Source organism: Carassius auratus, chromosome 32 (assembly GCF_003368295.1).
Source record: "Carassius auratus strain Wakin chromosome 32, ASM336829v1, whole genome shotgun sequence".
Classification (NCBI taxonomy): Eukaryota; Metazoa; Chordata; class Actinopteri; order Cypriniformes; family Cyprinidae; genus Carassius; species Carassius auratus.
Genome location: NC_039274.1, coordinates 2,413,437 through 2,426,901, shown reverse-complemented (window position 1 = coordinate 2,426,901; position 13,465 = coordinate 2,413,437). Strand labels below are relative to the sequence as shown.

General features: G+C 36.5%; 1 protein-coding gene across 1 annotated transcript; it reads right to left on the bottom strand.

Moving 5' to 3' along the window:
• Positions 1–1,904: 1,904 nt before the first annotated feature.
• Positions 1,905–8,826, bottom strand: LOC113051324 (cellular retinoic acid-binding protein 1-like). The gene is made up of 4 exons (XM_026214954.1): positions 8,497–8,826; positions 6,675–6,853; positions 5,482–5,595; positions 1,905–2,347 (listed from the first exon to the last, which is right to left on the bottom strand). Exons 1-4 carry the CDS (start codon positions 8,564–8,566, stop codon positions 2,297–2,299), a joined length of 414 nt encoding a protein of 137 aa, XP_026070739.1. The 5' UTR covers positions 8,567–8,826; the 3' UTR covers positions 1,905–2,296.
• Between the last annotated feature and the right edge of the window lie 4,639 nt (positions 8,827–13,465).

Below are 13,465 nucleotides of genomic sequence, written 5' to 3'. Positions count from 1 at the left end.
GCAATATACATGACATGTAATTAAGGTCTCTTTTCACTGGTTAACTACAGCACCATTAATGAAGGTCTTACCGTTAATTAATAGACATCTAAGATACCAGCCACAATGTGTCACAATCAGGAACACCAGAATAAGTACAGTCACAAAAGCTCTTGTAGTGTAAATACAATGTATATATGCCAGACTGTTTATATTCTGACAGCCTTCACTGTTACGTAGTTCAGCTCTTAGGCTTCCTTATCAGCTTAGTGGAGGAGGCTAAGAAAACACTTTATGACTATTCTTACCAAAGGGAGTACCTGTTTAAAGTGTTTCGTCTGGTCACTCTGTCTCCTCTCGTTATGTAGTCATGGAAAAGGTCCAGGTTTGTCCAACCTGAGATGTTGAATAGGATGGTTTTTCATGATGCTATATTTGGCCCTTCTGCGAACTTGTATTCAAATCTGTGATATCACTGCCTGTGTTCTGAGTAGAACTTAGAAACGATCCTGTTTGGTCCCGTTTTGCCCTCTTGTAACGAGAAGTCTGGAAATGTAACTTGGGGCACATTTGTATGTGCTTTAAGGATTTGGTCTATGCTGAAAAATATGTAAAACATATTTAAAGAAGGCAATGACAGCATGTTTCTATGTTCTCATGTACAGCCCTTTTATATTATTCATTATTGTTTTAAAGATTGAAATAAAACCCAATTGTAGTAGATTACTCTGTTGGGTGTCGAGCTTCTTGGATCAATAAAGGATCGATAATGCATGCTTGTTTTCACACTGAATTACATTCATGTTCTCTGAATATTGAGAACACCGTTAATGTGCAATGAAACACTAGTTTTTCCACACTGGCAGCAGATTCTCCTGGGGCACAGTGTAATATTTTACACTCAAATAGACTAGACTAGAGTGTTAACTTTAAAACATTAGCCAAACTCTCATTAACACACTGAGTGTTAATAACTGAGCATACAGTTATTAATTTGCAACGCTGGAGCTCTCACGCTAATTCTCTACAGCTAATTTTGTAAAATAGTAATATTTTATAGATTCTTGGGTAAGTGGGTTTAAATACCAAAGAGAGTAACAAAAGTCTACACTGGCATTTAACTTACCAGGAGAGGAAAAAAAGTTGTTGGTTCGATATGGCTCATTATTTAATTATGGATTTGGCTCCATATTATAGTTAAGCAGTCCCTGGAGAAATGGGTCATTGAAAGGCTCTCAAAGTCAATAACTTACAGAGCATAAAATGGAGACGGATGACTGCTTTTACTCTTGGGGCCCGCTGATTCTTTTACAAATTGTTAGCCATGACAGATATGTCTTTTGCATGGGACAATAAAGAAAGGAATTATGGCTGCTTAAAATTCAGTTTTGTCACATCAAGAGTAAATTACTTTTTAAATTACACAAAAATAGGAAAACCATTATTTTTATTGTAATGTATGTGTATAAATATATATATATATATATATATATATATATATATATATATATATATATATATATATATATATATATATATATATACATACATATGTTTTTTTTTCTCCAAATAAATGCAGCCTTGGTGAGCATATAAGATTTCTTCTTACAGATGACCCACACACATTTGAACAGTAGTACAGTCTTCTGGGAAACACAAGTATTTAATGAGGTGCAGTATTTAAACAAAAGAAGAAAAATGTACACCCCCAGCTCTTAATGCACCGTGTTGCCTTCTTAAGCATCAGTAAATGTTTTCACCTTTTATAATAGTTGTGTTTGATTCTCTGTTGTCCTCAGTTAATATCATACGGTCTCTGTATGATATTACAGAGGTTAGGGGGTTGTTTTTTATAAATTCACTATGATTTGTCTTTTTTTAGTAAAACATGCTGGTTAAAGAGATTATAATAATGTACAATCATATAAATAACAATTAACAAACTTTATTATTTCATGCACGGACCAAAGACTGAAAAAAGTTAATTAAGCTCATTAGATAGGGCTGCGGTAAAGTACAGTAAAAAAATTACAAGTGAGATAAGCATGAATAGAACTAACTGCTCCGTTCCAGCTCACCTTAATCATCTTAGAGCTCGAGCCAGGCTTTGACTGTACATAGAAAATTAATAAAAACATTATAAAAATGAATATAATGATTAAATTGAAAAGACAAATGGTGATGAAGGCAGAACAAAAGGAAGTATCGACTAACACACTATAGGGCAAGTTAATAATAAAGAGAAAAATGTTATTCCTCCCTCCAAAGCTGCAAGTGCTGGAATATCCCTCCATCCAGTTCACCTCCGTGCTCGTGCTCATTCCCGTACATAAATCCGCGTGCACACCACGTCATCAGCCCCAAACGTCTGAGCAATGAAAATAAATAAAGAGAGAATGCCATTAACTCATTCATTCTCCACAGTTTCACAGTTCATTTTGTTCCTTCATTTGCAGTCATAGATCGATTATATCTGACACTCCTAAATGAAGCTATTTTGTTCTGACATCAACATTTTGTTTGAAGCTTCTTGGACATTTTTTTTTGACTGATGTATTGATGGGATTGAGAGGGAGTGCCTCTGAAATCACATCAAAACAGAACGAGAGCAGCTGACAACACCATCGACCATCTGCGCTCAGGAGCAGCACCACTTCACACACTCTTTTAAAAATTAGTATTAGGACGGGCCATCTGAAGTGTGCGCTGGTGCAGTGGGACACATTAGAGAGAGGAGTGTCAGGCCCTTACACCAACAGTGTATCTACATGTAACATGATCAATTAGACCCATCTGCAAAGTATTTTCTGGGTCCCTGACAGTAACTTTGTTCCATAATGCCAGCTTTATCACAATGTGGTCATTTTTACAAAAAGCCACACACATTAATCATTAGAATGGGGAAAAAAGCAGGTAAAAATGAAGTTAAGTTTATAAACCATTTATAATGAAGACTGCTGTAAGGCATAAGAAAAATGGTTTCAAGTGGTTCATAAGAATGCATTAATTTTGATAAACAAAAGAACAAAAAGCAGTCGTCCATTATATTCATATGCAACGAGGCATTTAAAAAAAAATTAGCTGCAGCTGGTCATGATTATTCAGCTCATGACAAAACAGCTGGTCCTGAAGGGAAAGACATGCATCACCATCATTACATTCGGAAGGTTTTTCTCCTCGTGAGTCTGGAGGTGTTTTGATGTGAGCCAGCTGCATTACCAGTTCACTGTGATGCATCACATTTTCTGCTGTCTAAGACACAGATGTGACTCCTACATGTCTTGTCCTACATACTGAAACGCCACCAACTGTGTCGAGGTCCATGAACACATTCATGTGGACCAAAAATACGACTGAATGCAAGTTGTGCTGTTAGTAGATCAGCATATTTTACTGTTGAGCTCATTTATTTAGCAATAACTTTCCATGAATAGAGTACATACTGTAGGGTCTGAAATGGCCTCTTAAATAGCTTTTACAACAAATGGTACATGAATGTCAACATACAACAGAAAGCAACATCAAAAATAAACAAACAAAATAATAATAAAAAAAAAACATAAAATGGTGGAAAAATTTGCAAAAGAGCTGCAAATTTCGCCTATATCAGGCTGTCACTCAGCTACTGCTTATTTTGAATCAAATGTTGAATACAAATGAAAGTTGAATATTTTGTAATTATTTCTTAGGTGTTAAAATGTACAAGAATATAGCATTTTTTGTAATGCGGGGAAAGTGCATGCACAAAATTGGTAATCAAAACTTGTTGATTTGTTTTTATTTCATCTTATTTTATTTCATTATTATTCACTACAGTGATATAAAATATCAATTCAAATGATTGTATAAAATGTATGCTATCTGTTGTACAAAGATGTACATAGTACACCAGAACACTGTCTCATCAAAAGACATCTTGAGTGGTGTGGCCCAAAATCCCATTTTAAGGGAGTAAAGGCATTTGCTACTTTTTTTTTAAACTAGTGACATTTCATGCTAGGTCAATTTTTATATTTTCTACACTGCTTCCAGTGCTTTTAAAAATGCCTTAGGACACTGAAGGGTACTGAATTTTGCACAAGTGGTTACTGAATACTGCAGTAAGGCCTTGGTTTTAACTTGCGTTGTGTAGAGCCTCTAAACTTTTAAATACAGCCTACACATCATGTTACTTATAAATAGCATGAACTTTATCAGGATGCATGTGATCCAGAAATGAGTGTCACACAAGGTTAGCTGCTACTTTAGGTTGTATTCTCTTGTTATGCTCAAGTTACTTTCACTGAATGCTCATGAACTGCTTTTTATGGCACATATTCAGTGACCCAAGTGAAGAATGGTGAAAATGTTTCACTGCATGGGTGTTTCACCATCACAAGTCTTTCTCAAATCCTCTCTGAAGTTTACAACAGATACTGGAATGAGAGAGGAAGACATTTGATGTCCCTAAGGGGCAGCAAAGCCAGTAATAAAACCTCCTCAGTTATAAGGCCAGTTTACTGTTGTCCATCTGGCCTATAAAATGGAGCAGGCCAGAGTTTACCCAATGTTGCATTTTTGGAAAAATTCCAAACAAATCAAAGCAATCCGTTTCTCATGGGTGTTAGTAATCACAAAGCAGACAGAAACATATCACATTTAGAGATATTCAGCACAAAATAGAGAATAGCAGACACAGAATGAATCATTTTAGCCCTTGTGTGGTCTTCGATCATTTCTGTTTTTTTCAAAATATTGTAATCGTAGCTTCACCAGAATTGTTCAAAATATGGTGACTTTTACGGCACTTGGTATGTGAGCAAAAAAACTAAAAAAAAAACAAAAAACAATGAGGCCATGATTTGAAAAAGCTAAGGGGGGAAAAAAGCCACTCACATGGTCTTCGGTCAAAAATGGCTGACCACAGCAAATTAATGTGAAATGGGGAATTTTTTATAAAAATACAGACAATACAGACAAAAAAAACCCACAATGCAGAAACAAAATTTCACAGCAATGAAGGGGTGAAACTCACATACGTGCGGACACACACTTGTACACACACACACACACACACACACATACCTATGAACTGGTGTGACTGTAACACTGCAACTATGTAAAATAAAATCAATAATTCAACTACAAAGCAGGAAAAAAAAGTTGACAGCAAGCAAGGGGTTACACTAAAACATCAAGAGTGTAAAACATAAACATCCACTCACACACACTTACACACACTCTGAATTATACATACTCAAATGAATTGGTGTTGGCTAGAATGATATAGCCAAAAACAGTCAGAAGACTGAAATAAGAGGTTAAAATCAGATCAGACCAAGAAGGATTAAGCTCTGATAAATAGCTGTAAATTTTTGTTATAGAATTGTAATGTTTTGTGTAACGAAATGTTGATGTGTTCAGGTTTGAATGTAGTAATAGTAATGCAAAAAAATGTATGAATATGAGTGTGACTCCCAAATGAGGAGCGCACAAGTAGTGATTTCTAGAACAGCTACGCACCAGAATGAGTTCGTTCCCTCTCAGCTCTCGTGTCCAGTACGTCTTAGGGCCGTTACCATCCACAAGAGTTTGCCTGCAGCTCATCTTGTTCTCTGTCTCCCATGTGACCAAGCTCTGTGAACATTTACAGGCTATTGGCAATCTCACAATGCAGCCTTTTGAAGATGAACATCTGCATCCACATCCACTGCACACTGGAAAAAAAAAATTTCCAGGGAAGAACATACAGATTTTTCTCAGAGGAATTATTCTGTCCATTTGCACTTGGATTACGTCCACTGAATGTGAAAAGCTCTTAAGACATCAATTTGAGGGAATAAATCACAAATAATGGACTGAGGAGAGATGACCACCATAGGTGACCTGCTAGATCGTGCAGATGAGTAACAGCTATACACAGTATTTTACCCTTTCGATGTACCCTCTGCACACATTTCATTGTATTCATCAGCCTCTCAGCTTTACTCAAATCTTTTGTACATATAGTTGAATGGCTAAATATACAGGTGTCATGTTCATTTAATGTTGCCAAATAGCTAAATAGTAAAATTAAAAACGCTTGGGTGTCCACTGATGTCAAAAACAGATGTTTATTTCATGCTATGCCTGTGGTTACTTTTATTTGCCTGTAAAAAGACAGCAGTCACAAAGGTCAGCTTGTTAAACAGGCTTTCTAGCACATGACAGTTTGGCCTGCCCATTGCCCTTTCAGCAGCCTCTGATGAGTTGACAGGCTCAGAATGAAAACTCAGCGCCCTCCCGAAACATATCAGTGCTCGTCAGTTCTGTAGTATACGCACACATTATCTTACACACTGAGCAGCCGTTTGAGCCAGAAACGCCCCACAGATCCAGTCAGATCCAGGAGATTAAAGGTGGAAGACTTAAGGGTGACTATAGCTAGTTTAGATAAGCCTTAGTTTAGATATTGCTTTGATGCGCTTGTGTGTCATATAATCTAATTTACCAAACTGTCTGTGACCTTGCTAAGACGTGAAAGAGAGATAAGTCACATAATGTCTATTTAGCTTTAGGGATATTCTTCCATTGTGCTGTTTTGCTTAGTTTTTATGATCATATTCGAACAGTTCATTTGTTGAGACCTTTCCGAATAAAGGTATTAACTCCTATTGCAGAATCATTTCTGAAAAGGTACTGATCACAACAAAAACAACAACCCTAAGTCGTGTTACCTTGCACTTGCGCCCGTCTACGGTCTCCTCGTTGAACTCGTGTCCTATCTGGAAGTGAATTTCTGTGGTCCTCACGGTGGTGGAGGTTTTGATGTAGAACTGTTCGCCGTTCTGCCGGATCTCCACGTGGGGTTTAGACGCTGCAGCGCAGGCCACCTTCCTCAGCATAGCGTTCACCCCTGCATTACACAAAACATCTCATTACGCCACATGAGTTATGTCAAATTTGTCACTTTGCTTCTGTAAAATGTTTTCTGTTATTGAGGCAGAGTACACAACTGAAAAGATTATTGTTTACAATAAATGACTGAATAACTCCATGAGCACTCGTCACTCTTGACTGTGCTGTAATTATCCACTTGTTATCTCACTCTAATTCCCTCAAGATGGCATTTATTTGAATCTGCTGCATTAGATACTCGGGCAAAGGGGAATATCTGACCTGCTTTCATTTGTGTGGCTTTCATGGGTTTTTTTTTTTTTGTGACTGATGTTCATTTTTCCTAGTCATAACTAGGGCAAGTCAAGCATTCATAAAGCCGTGGTATGCCATTTTTTCTGCATAAATAGTTATCAAGGGAACACAAGAGTAGATTGTTATCAGCAGATTTTGCAAATAAGGAGCTGCAATGACAGGGTGTTGACTGGAAGGAACGCCACGGCTCTTGGTCTTGTGCAGTATCTACTTGGACAATATTGAAACTCTACATTTTTGGCACAGGACTGTAATGTAAACTATTAGGGTGAATAACTGTCTGATTGGTTTCCCAAACATTTCAGTTCTCCAAAATGTCTCTTTTTATATTTGGGAGTTTTCTGGAGAATTACAGGCATCAGTTTCACTCACCATGCCTTTTGTTTGTTTTTTATGATATGATATGATCACTACCGTTAAAAAGTGTGGGTGAGAACGGTGTGTGAATGTGTGTGAATGGGTGAATGTGAGGCAAATTGTAAAGCGCTTTGGATGGCCATGTGGTCTGTTGAAAGCGCTATATAAATGCAGTCCATTTACCATTTACCATAAGAAAAAAATAATACTTTTATTCAGCAGGGATACATTCAATTGTTCAAAAGTGACAGTAAAGACTTTTTTCAAAAATATATCTTACCCCAGACTTAAAATTAAGTTAAATTTATGCATTTAGCAGACGCTTTTATCCAAAGCGACTTACAGTACATTCAGGCTATCAATTTTAACCTATCATGTGTTCCCGGGGAATCGAACCCCAAACCTTGCGCTTGATAACGCAATGCTCTACCAACTGAGCTGAACACTTATGAAGACTTTGAGCAGTAAAGCAAATAATAATCTTAAAAAAAAAAGAAAAAAGAAAAAAAAAAAAGAAAAGACGTTCAGAAATGTGATCAAATCATAATTTCTGGGATGCACAAAATGTATTATTATTATGAAACAATTTCATATATATATATATATATATATATATATATATATATATATATATATATATATATATATATATATATATATATATATATATATATATATATATATATATATATAATTTTTTTAATCCACTGAGTTGGTGCATGTTTGTGCCCTTACTAAGTCTCGGTGGCTTTGAGAATTTGAATAAGAATCCAAACTGCCAAAGAAACAAAAGACACTGAAAACGCAGTCCAACAGCCTGAAAATAACAGTGATTTACTCTTCACACTAGTTAATCCATGAATATACTATTGAAGTCCAAACAGCAGAAGAAGAGAGGATTCTGGACTGGGCCTAAACAACAGGACAAATCAGCCTAAAGTGATCACATGCTACACACTCAGTGAAGGATGAAGTGAGTGGATCACTTACCCAGTGCTTTGAGGAGTTCTTCAAAATGTTCACTGCTCTTCATCTTCCAGGTTCCAGCAAAATTGGCCATCTCGACCTGCTCCTTTGAATCACTCTGACTTTAAAAACTTGCCTTTTAATTCAGAAAACAGTTCTTCAGCCACTTTTTATTTCTGGGATCTAAGAAGTTGACTGTTTCCACTCCGTTTCTTCTTCTTTTTCTCACCCTGTCTCTTCTACAATGTCACCCTCTCTTTCTTTCTGTCTCTGTGTTACGCCCTCTGGACCACTGCTGACAGCAAGCATCTGTGACGTACGTCAGTGGTCCCTCCCTCTCTTCCACCCAGACGGATGTAATGGCTTACAGGAGCACCCATTCTCTAACGCTTCTCATTCATCTCACACCCTTGAATTCATTGCTTTAATGCTAATCCGAGCTGTCACATTTATTCTCATATAAAGCGCCTAGAGACTTTAAGTAGTCAGTTCATGCTCTTCCGTGGTCTTTTTTATCGCTTTGCCAGTTCTTCGACTTTCAGATTAAAGTAAATGTAAATTATAGGCTTCATTTTCCACCAGTGCACTTTTTAAAAACTATTCAGCACTGCGACACTCAATATTGATTATTTTTTACAAATATATCTGGGTGATGAAATTTGGAGTGCACTATAAAGAAAGATTTTCGAACATTATCGGCGTACATTTTTTAAAAGAAAATATCATTTCAGTCTTTCTACTTCAAAATGTTATCTTTAATTCAGGATTGCTTGTCAATTCGTTCTATTACTTGTGACATGTTACAAGTCATTTCCAAGTCAAAACGGTTTCCAAGAAAATCCCACATCATTTTTTTTTTACTCCATATGCCCTCCAGATATAAACCCGAACAATTTGAGTCAGTTTTCATCTCTTCAAACTACAGCACATTATGAAAATAGTCCTCGACACATTTCCCATGAAGACCCATTCATCCTGGATCCTGCCTCCCGAGAGGGGAAGGACAGGAATCCCAGGAGAGAATTAGGGGCCCCAGGCAATGTCAATGTGTGGTCCATGAAATAGAAAGTGCTATGCCTAGACCATGATGTGGAGGGCCATTGTTCCCCAGGAACATGCAGAAAGGTTGCATTACGTACTGTATTGTATTGTGTATAGTATATAGCAATGGACTAGAAAACAGGCTGTTGCATTTAAGCAGCTATAGGTAAAATTGTATACAGCTTTTTTTGTTACCTGTTATATTGGTAATAACCATAAATTATTCATAATTACAAGTAGGTAACCATAAACCACACATTAATCCTAACCCTATAAATAAATACATATTGTTAACTAAAATCAAGTGTCACCCAGCTGTTGTTTTTTGTATGGGTGTCACAATACGCTGTTCAGGAAGAACATGGGAGGCACAAAAGAATGTTTAGCAGTCTTTAATCAAGGAAACAGTTCATCACAATAGGAGCTTGAGCAACACTCACAGTACACTAGTAGAACAGACTGGGGCTTATAAAGAGACAGGAAACAGACCAAATAAGGCAAAACAGGAACTGAAACACATCAAAACAGGTCCAATCCTGATAATGGGTAACAATTTTTAGATAATATACCAAAAAAGAAATACTCTCAAAAAGGAAACACACACACACACACACACACACACAGTATGTGTTTATCTATACATACACATGCTAATCAGAGGACTTCAGGCGATGGGGAAAAAACTTCCACTCAACTCCACTCTTCTTTTCCTGTTCTTTTGAACTTTCCAACTGATTGTGGTGGCCAGAGAATAAGCTCAGTTTAGGTTAAACTCTTTGTCCTGCCTCTGTCATTCCATGAACGATAACATGGTGTATCACAGTTGCTCCGTTTTCATCTGAGATGACTGTTCTTGGTCTTGCTCTTCCTTTCACCTCATATCCGCACTCCTCTGTACCTCTCAGATTGATGGATGCACCCATGCCATCAGTGCATTTTGAACTGGCTTATATTTTTCATATAATCGTATATTTAGAAACAAGTATGAACAGTTTTGAATTATTGTGTGCATAAATAATGACAACCATGCTTCATTTGTGCTAAACTTTTGCTTTCTTGTGTTCAGGGTTTTGCATCACAAGTTTAAAGTCGAAAGGGGCTCTTAAGGTTTTTTTAAGAATTGTTCACTGCTAGACTCTTTATGGAACCAGAAACTATTCTTTCTAAGCATGCGTTAGAACCTGTACATTTAAGAGCGCAGATGGACCTGGTTTGAGTCGTATACTAGATTAAACCACAAATCACCAATCGACATACACTAATGGAGAGCATCCATCAAAGTCCAGCTCTGCAAATAGACACAACCCTCTGTGACAACACCCTGTCCACTGATATCACAGATATTGAGACCCCCAGACTCGTTAGGGCATCTGTTATGTACCTAATGGAAGTCGTTCCCAGTGGGACAGCATGTGTCAATGCCCTGGGCGTCTGACTATGAAGAGCTGTGCTTCAATGTCCAGTCCATCTGATCTTTGCTTGATCATTTATCTACGTTGACCTCAAACTAATCAGCGATTGACCCATCAGACCTCAGTTCGCAAGCTTCCCATCTGCTTATCACTGAACGCTTCTCTCTCAGCCGCACTCTTTAATTAGGATTAAGAAAATGCCACAAGGTTTCATTTGCATATAAAGGTGGCCCAACAGTTACTTAATTCAAAAGAAGTACCTCTCTCAGAGAATACAATTTTGAACGCCCCTTTTGTTAATTTTAACATTTACTAATGCATTTTTTCACTAATGCAAGTTGTATCTAGTAACATTAGTTATGCACTGTTAACTAACTTGAACAAACATTGAAGAAATGTATGCAGATTAATAAATAATGTAAATTATATTGCTCAATGTTAGTTCATGTTAATGTAAAGTGGCATTTTATTTATGCATTTTTTTTCTTAATAAATGAAAATAAATCTAACGTTTTAATAAAGAAATAGACAAATATTATTAAATAATAATAATACAAATAAGTTATGGACCAGCCTAAGAATAAGGATAATATCTTTTCATAAAATGCTGTTTTATGGTAAATGACAGCAATGCTCTTTTCAGCTGACTGTTGCGGGAGCAAGATAGTGGTTTTGGCCGCAGTGATGTGTCGTTGTGTTCTGGCTGAGACATGGATCATTGGCAGCACTTTCCTGAGACCCTATCACAGCACTAGCTGATCACAGCTCCACATTTCACCCTCATCACAAAATATTGCTGCTAACACCCTGACACCAGGCCATTCTTCTGTTATGATTTAATTATGCTGCTTAAAATCTTGGGAAGTGTGAATTATGCAAGTGAAGCGATGGCATAGTCTGTGTTTTATTTATTTTCTGAGCATTAACTGTCCCAGTTTATATTTGTTTAAATTGTTTTGTGGTTCTTATGGCATTCAGTATAAAAAAAGTGTGGTTTTCTGCAGAAACCATTTCCATGGCATCCCAACTGAGCTAATCAACTTTGAATCTTTTTCTATAGGTTATTTTTCTGTTTAGGGAGTTGTTGTTCCCTTTAGATCAGATCATGCTGCAGCAGATTCATCAACATTTCAAAGCTCTCCTACTGACAGAAACGGATTGATGATAACTTGCAAACTTGCGATTTGAAATCTAAAGTTTGAATGAGAAATATGTTCCCTTCCCCTTCCCAAAGTTTGGTCTGAAGTGCAACTAACTATCATATGAATGTAGCTACAGGGAAACATTTGTCTCATCTCTAACCGCAGGCTCCACAGAAGCACTGTTCTGGCACTAATCATTAAATCAGAGCTGAAAGAGTTTCTGCTGCCTGAAGACAAACACACTGTAGGGGGCAGCGTACTTGCCCTGAAATGTAAATAATAAATATACTCTTCTCAAACAGTCAAATCTTTGTGTACTTCTGCTGCAGTGCTGAAGACATATCTTTTGCTTTTTAATTTACAGCTTCTTATGGTACATGATTTCTGCAAAAACACTCTGTGAGAGCTTGAAATCACAACATTTCTGACTCCAAGCCCCCCATTATCCACAACCATATTCCATGGATTTTTCAGTTGCTCCAGTAGTGTTTATATATATAGTTTAGCAACAATATAAGCATATTACAGAGTATAGGAGAACTAGATAAATGTATATTCATAATAAAAAATGGCCACAATCATTTTATGATTAAATGAATTGACTTCTCCAAGTCTAGAAATCACACTATTAAAAATGAGGCTTACTTATACCTCCAGTCCTGATAAATAATAATAATAAAAAAAAAAAAAAACAGCATACACTGGTTAGGTATGTTTTGAAGCTGGGATGCTGGTTTGAGCTGGTCCTTTGCTGGTTTAAACTGGTCCTAAACTGGTGCGACCAGCAGAAACCAGCATCCCAGCTTCAAAACCTACCGGAAGGTTATTGATGGCATTCGTTAAAATAAGTAAATAAATATCAATTCTATTTGTTTTGTCTTATTTTGAATCATTTAATCATCTCGAGGACCACATAGGTTCCCCCTCTGATTGAATATATAACTATAATCTTTACTATGTATATTACATATACTTTTACAGATCAGCGGTTACAAATGTGCATCAAACAGTATTTCAGAAGATGTGAATCATAGCACTTTTATTTAAAATGATTAAATAATATATTTCTTGCCTCAAGTTACTTTTGCATTTATATAATTTTTCATTCCCATAAACTATTAATTTGTTGATGCTCACAAAAATAAAACCATTTCCTCTAAATACAAATGAATTTTTATAAGTTAAACTATTTGCTATCTACCCTGCTGTTCTAAGGTAGCCATGATGAGGTTAAAATGAAAATAAAAGTAAAAACTGCGTCCGAATAGCAGCAGTTGCTAAATATGTAATAAGACATACAAAAAAAATCACAGTACCTTTCAACAAAATAAAACTATCGAGTATATAACTTTTTAGAAGTGTCTGCTCCCTAGTAGTGACAAGTAGAATCACACAGCA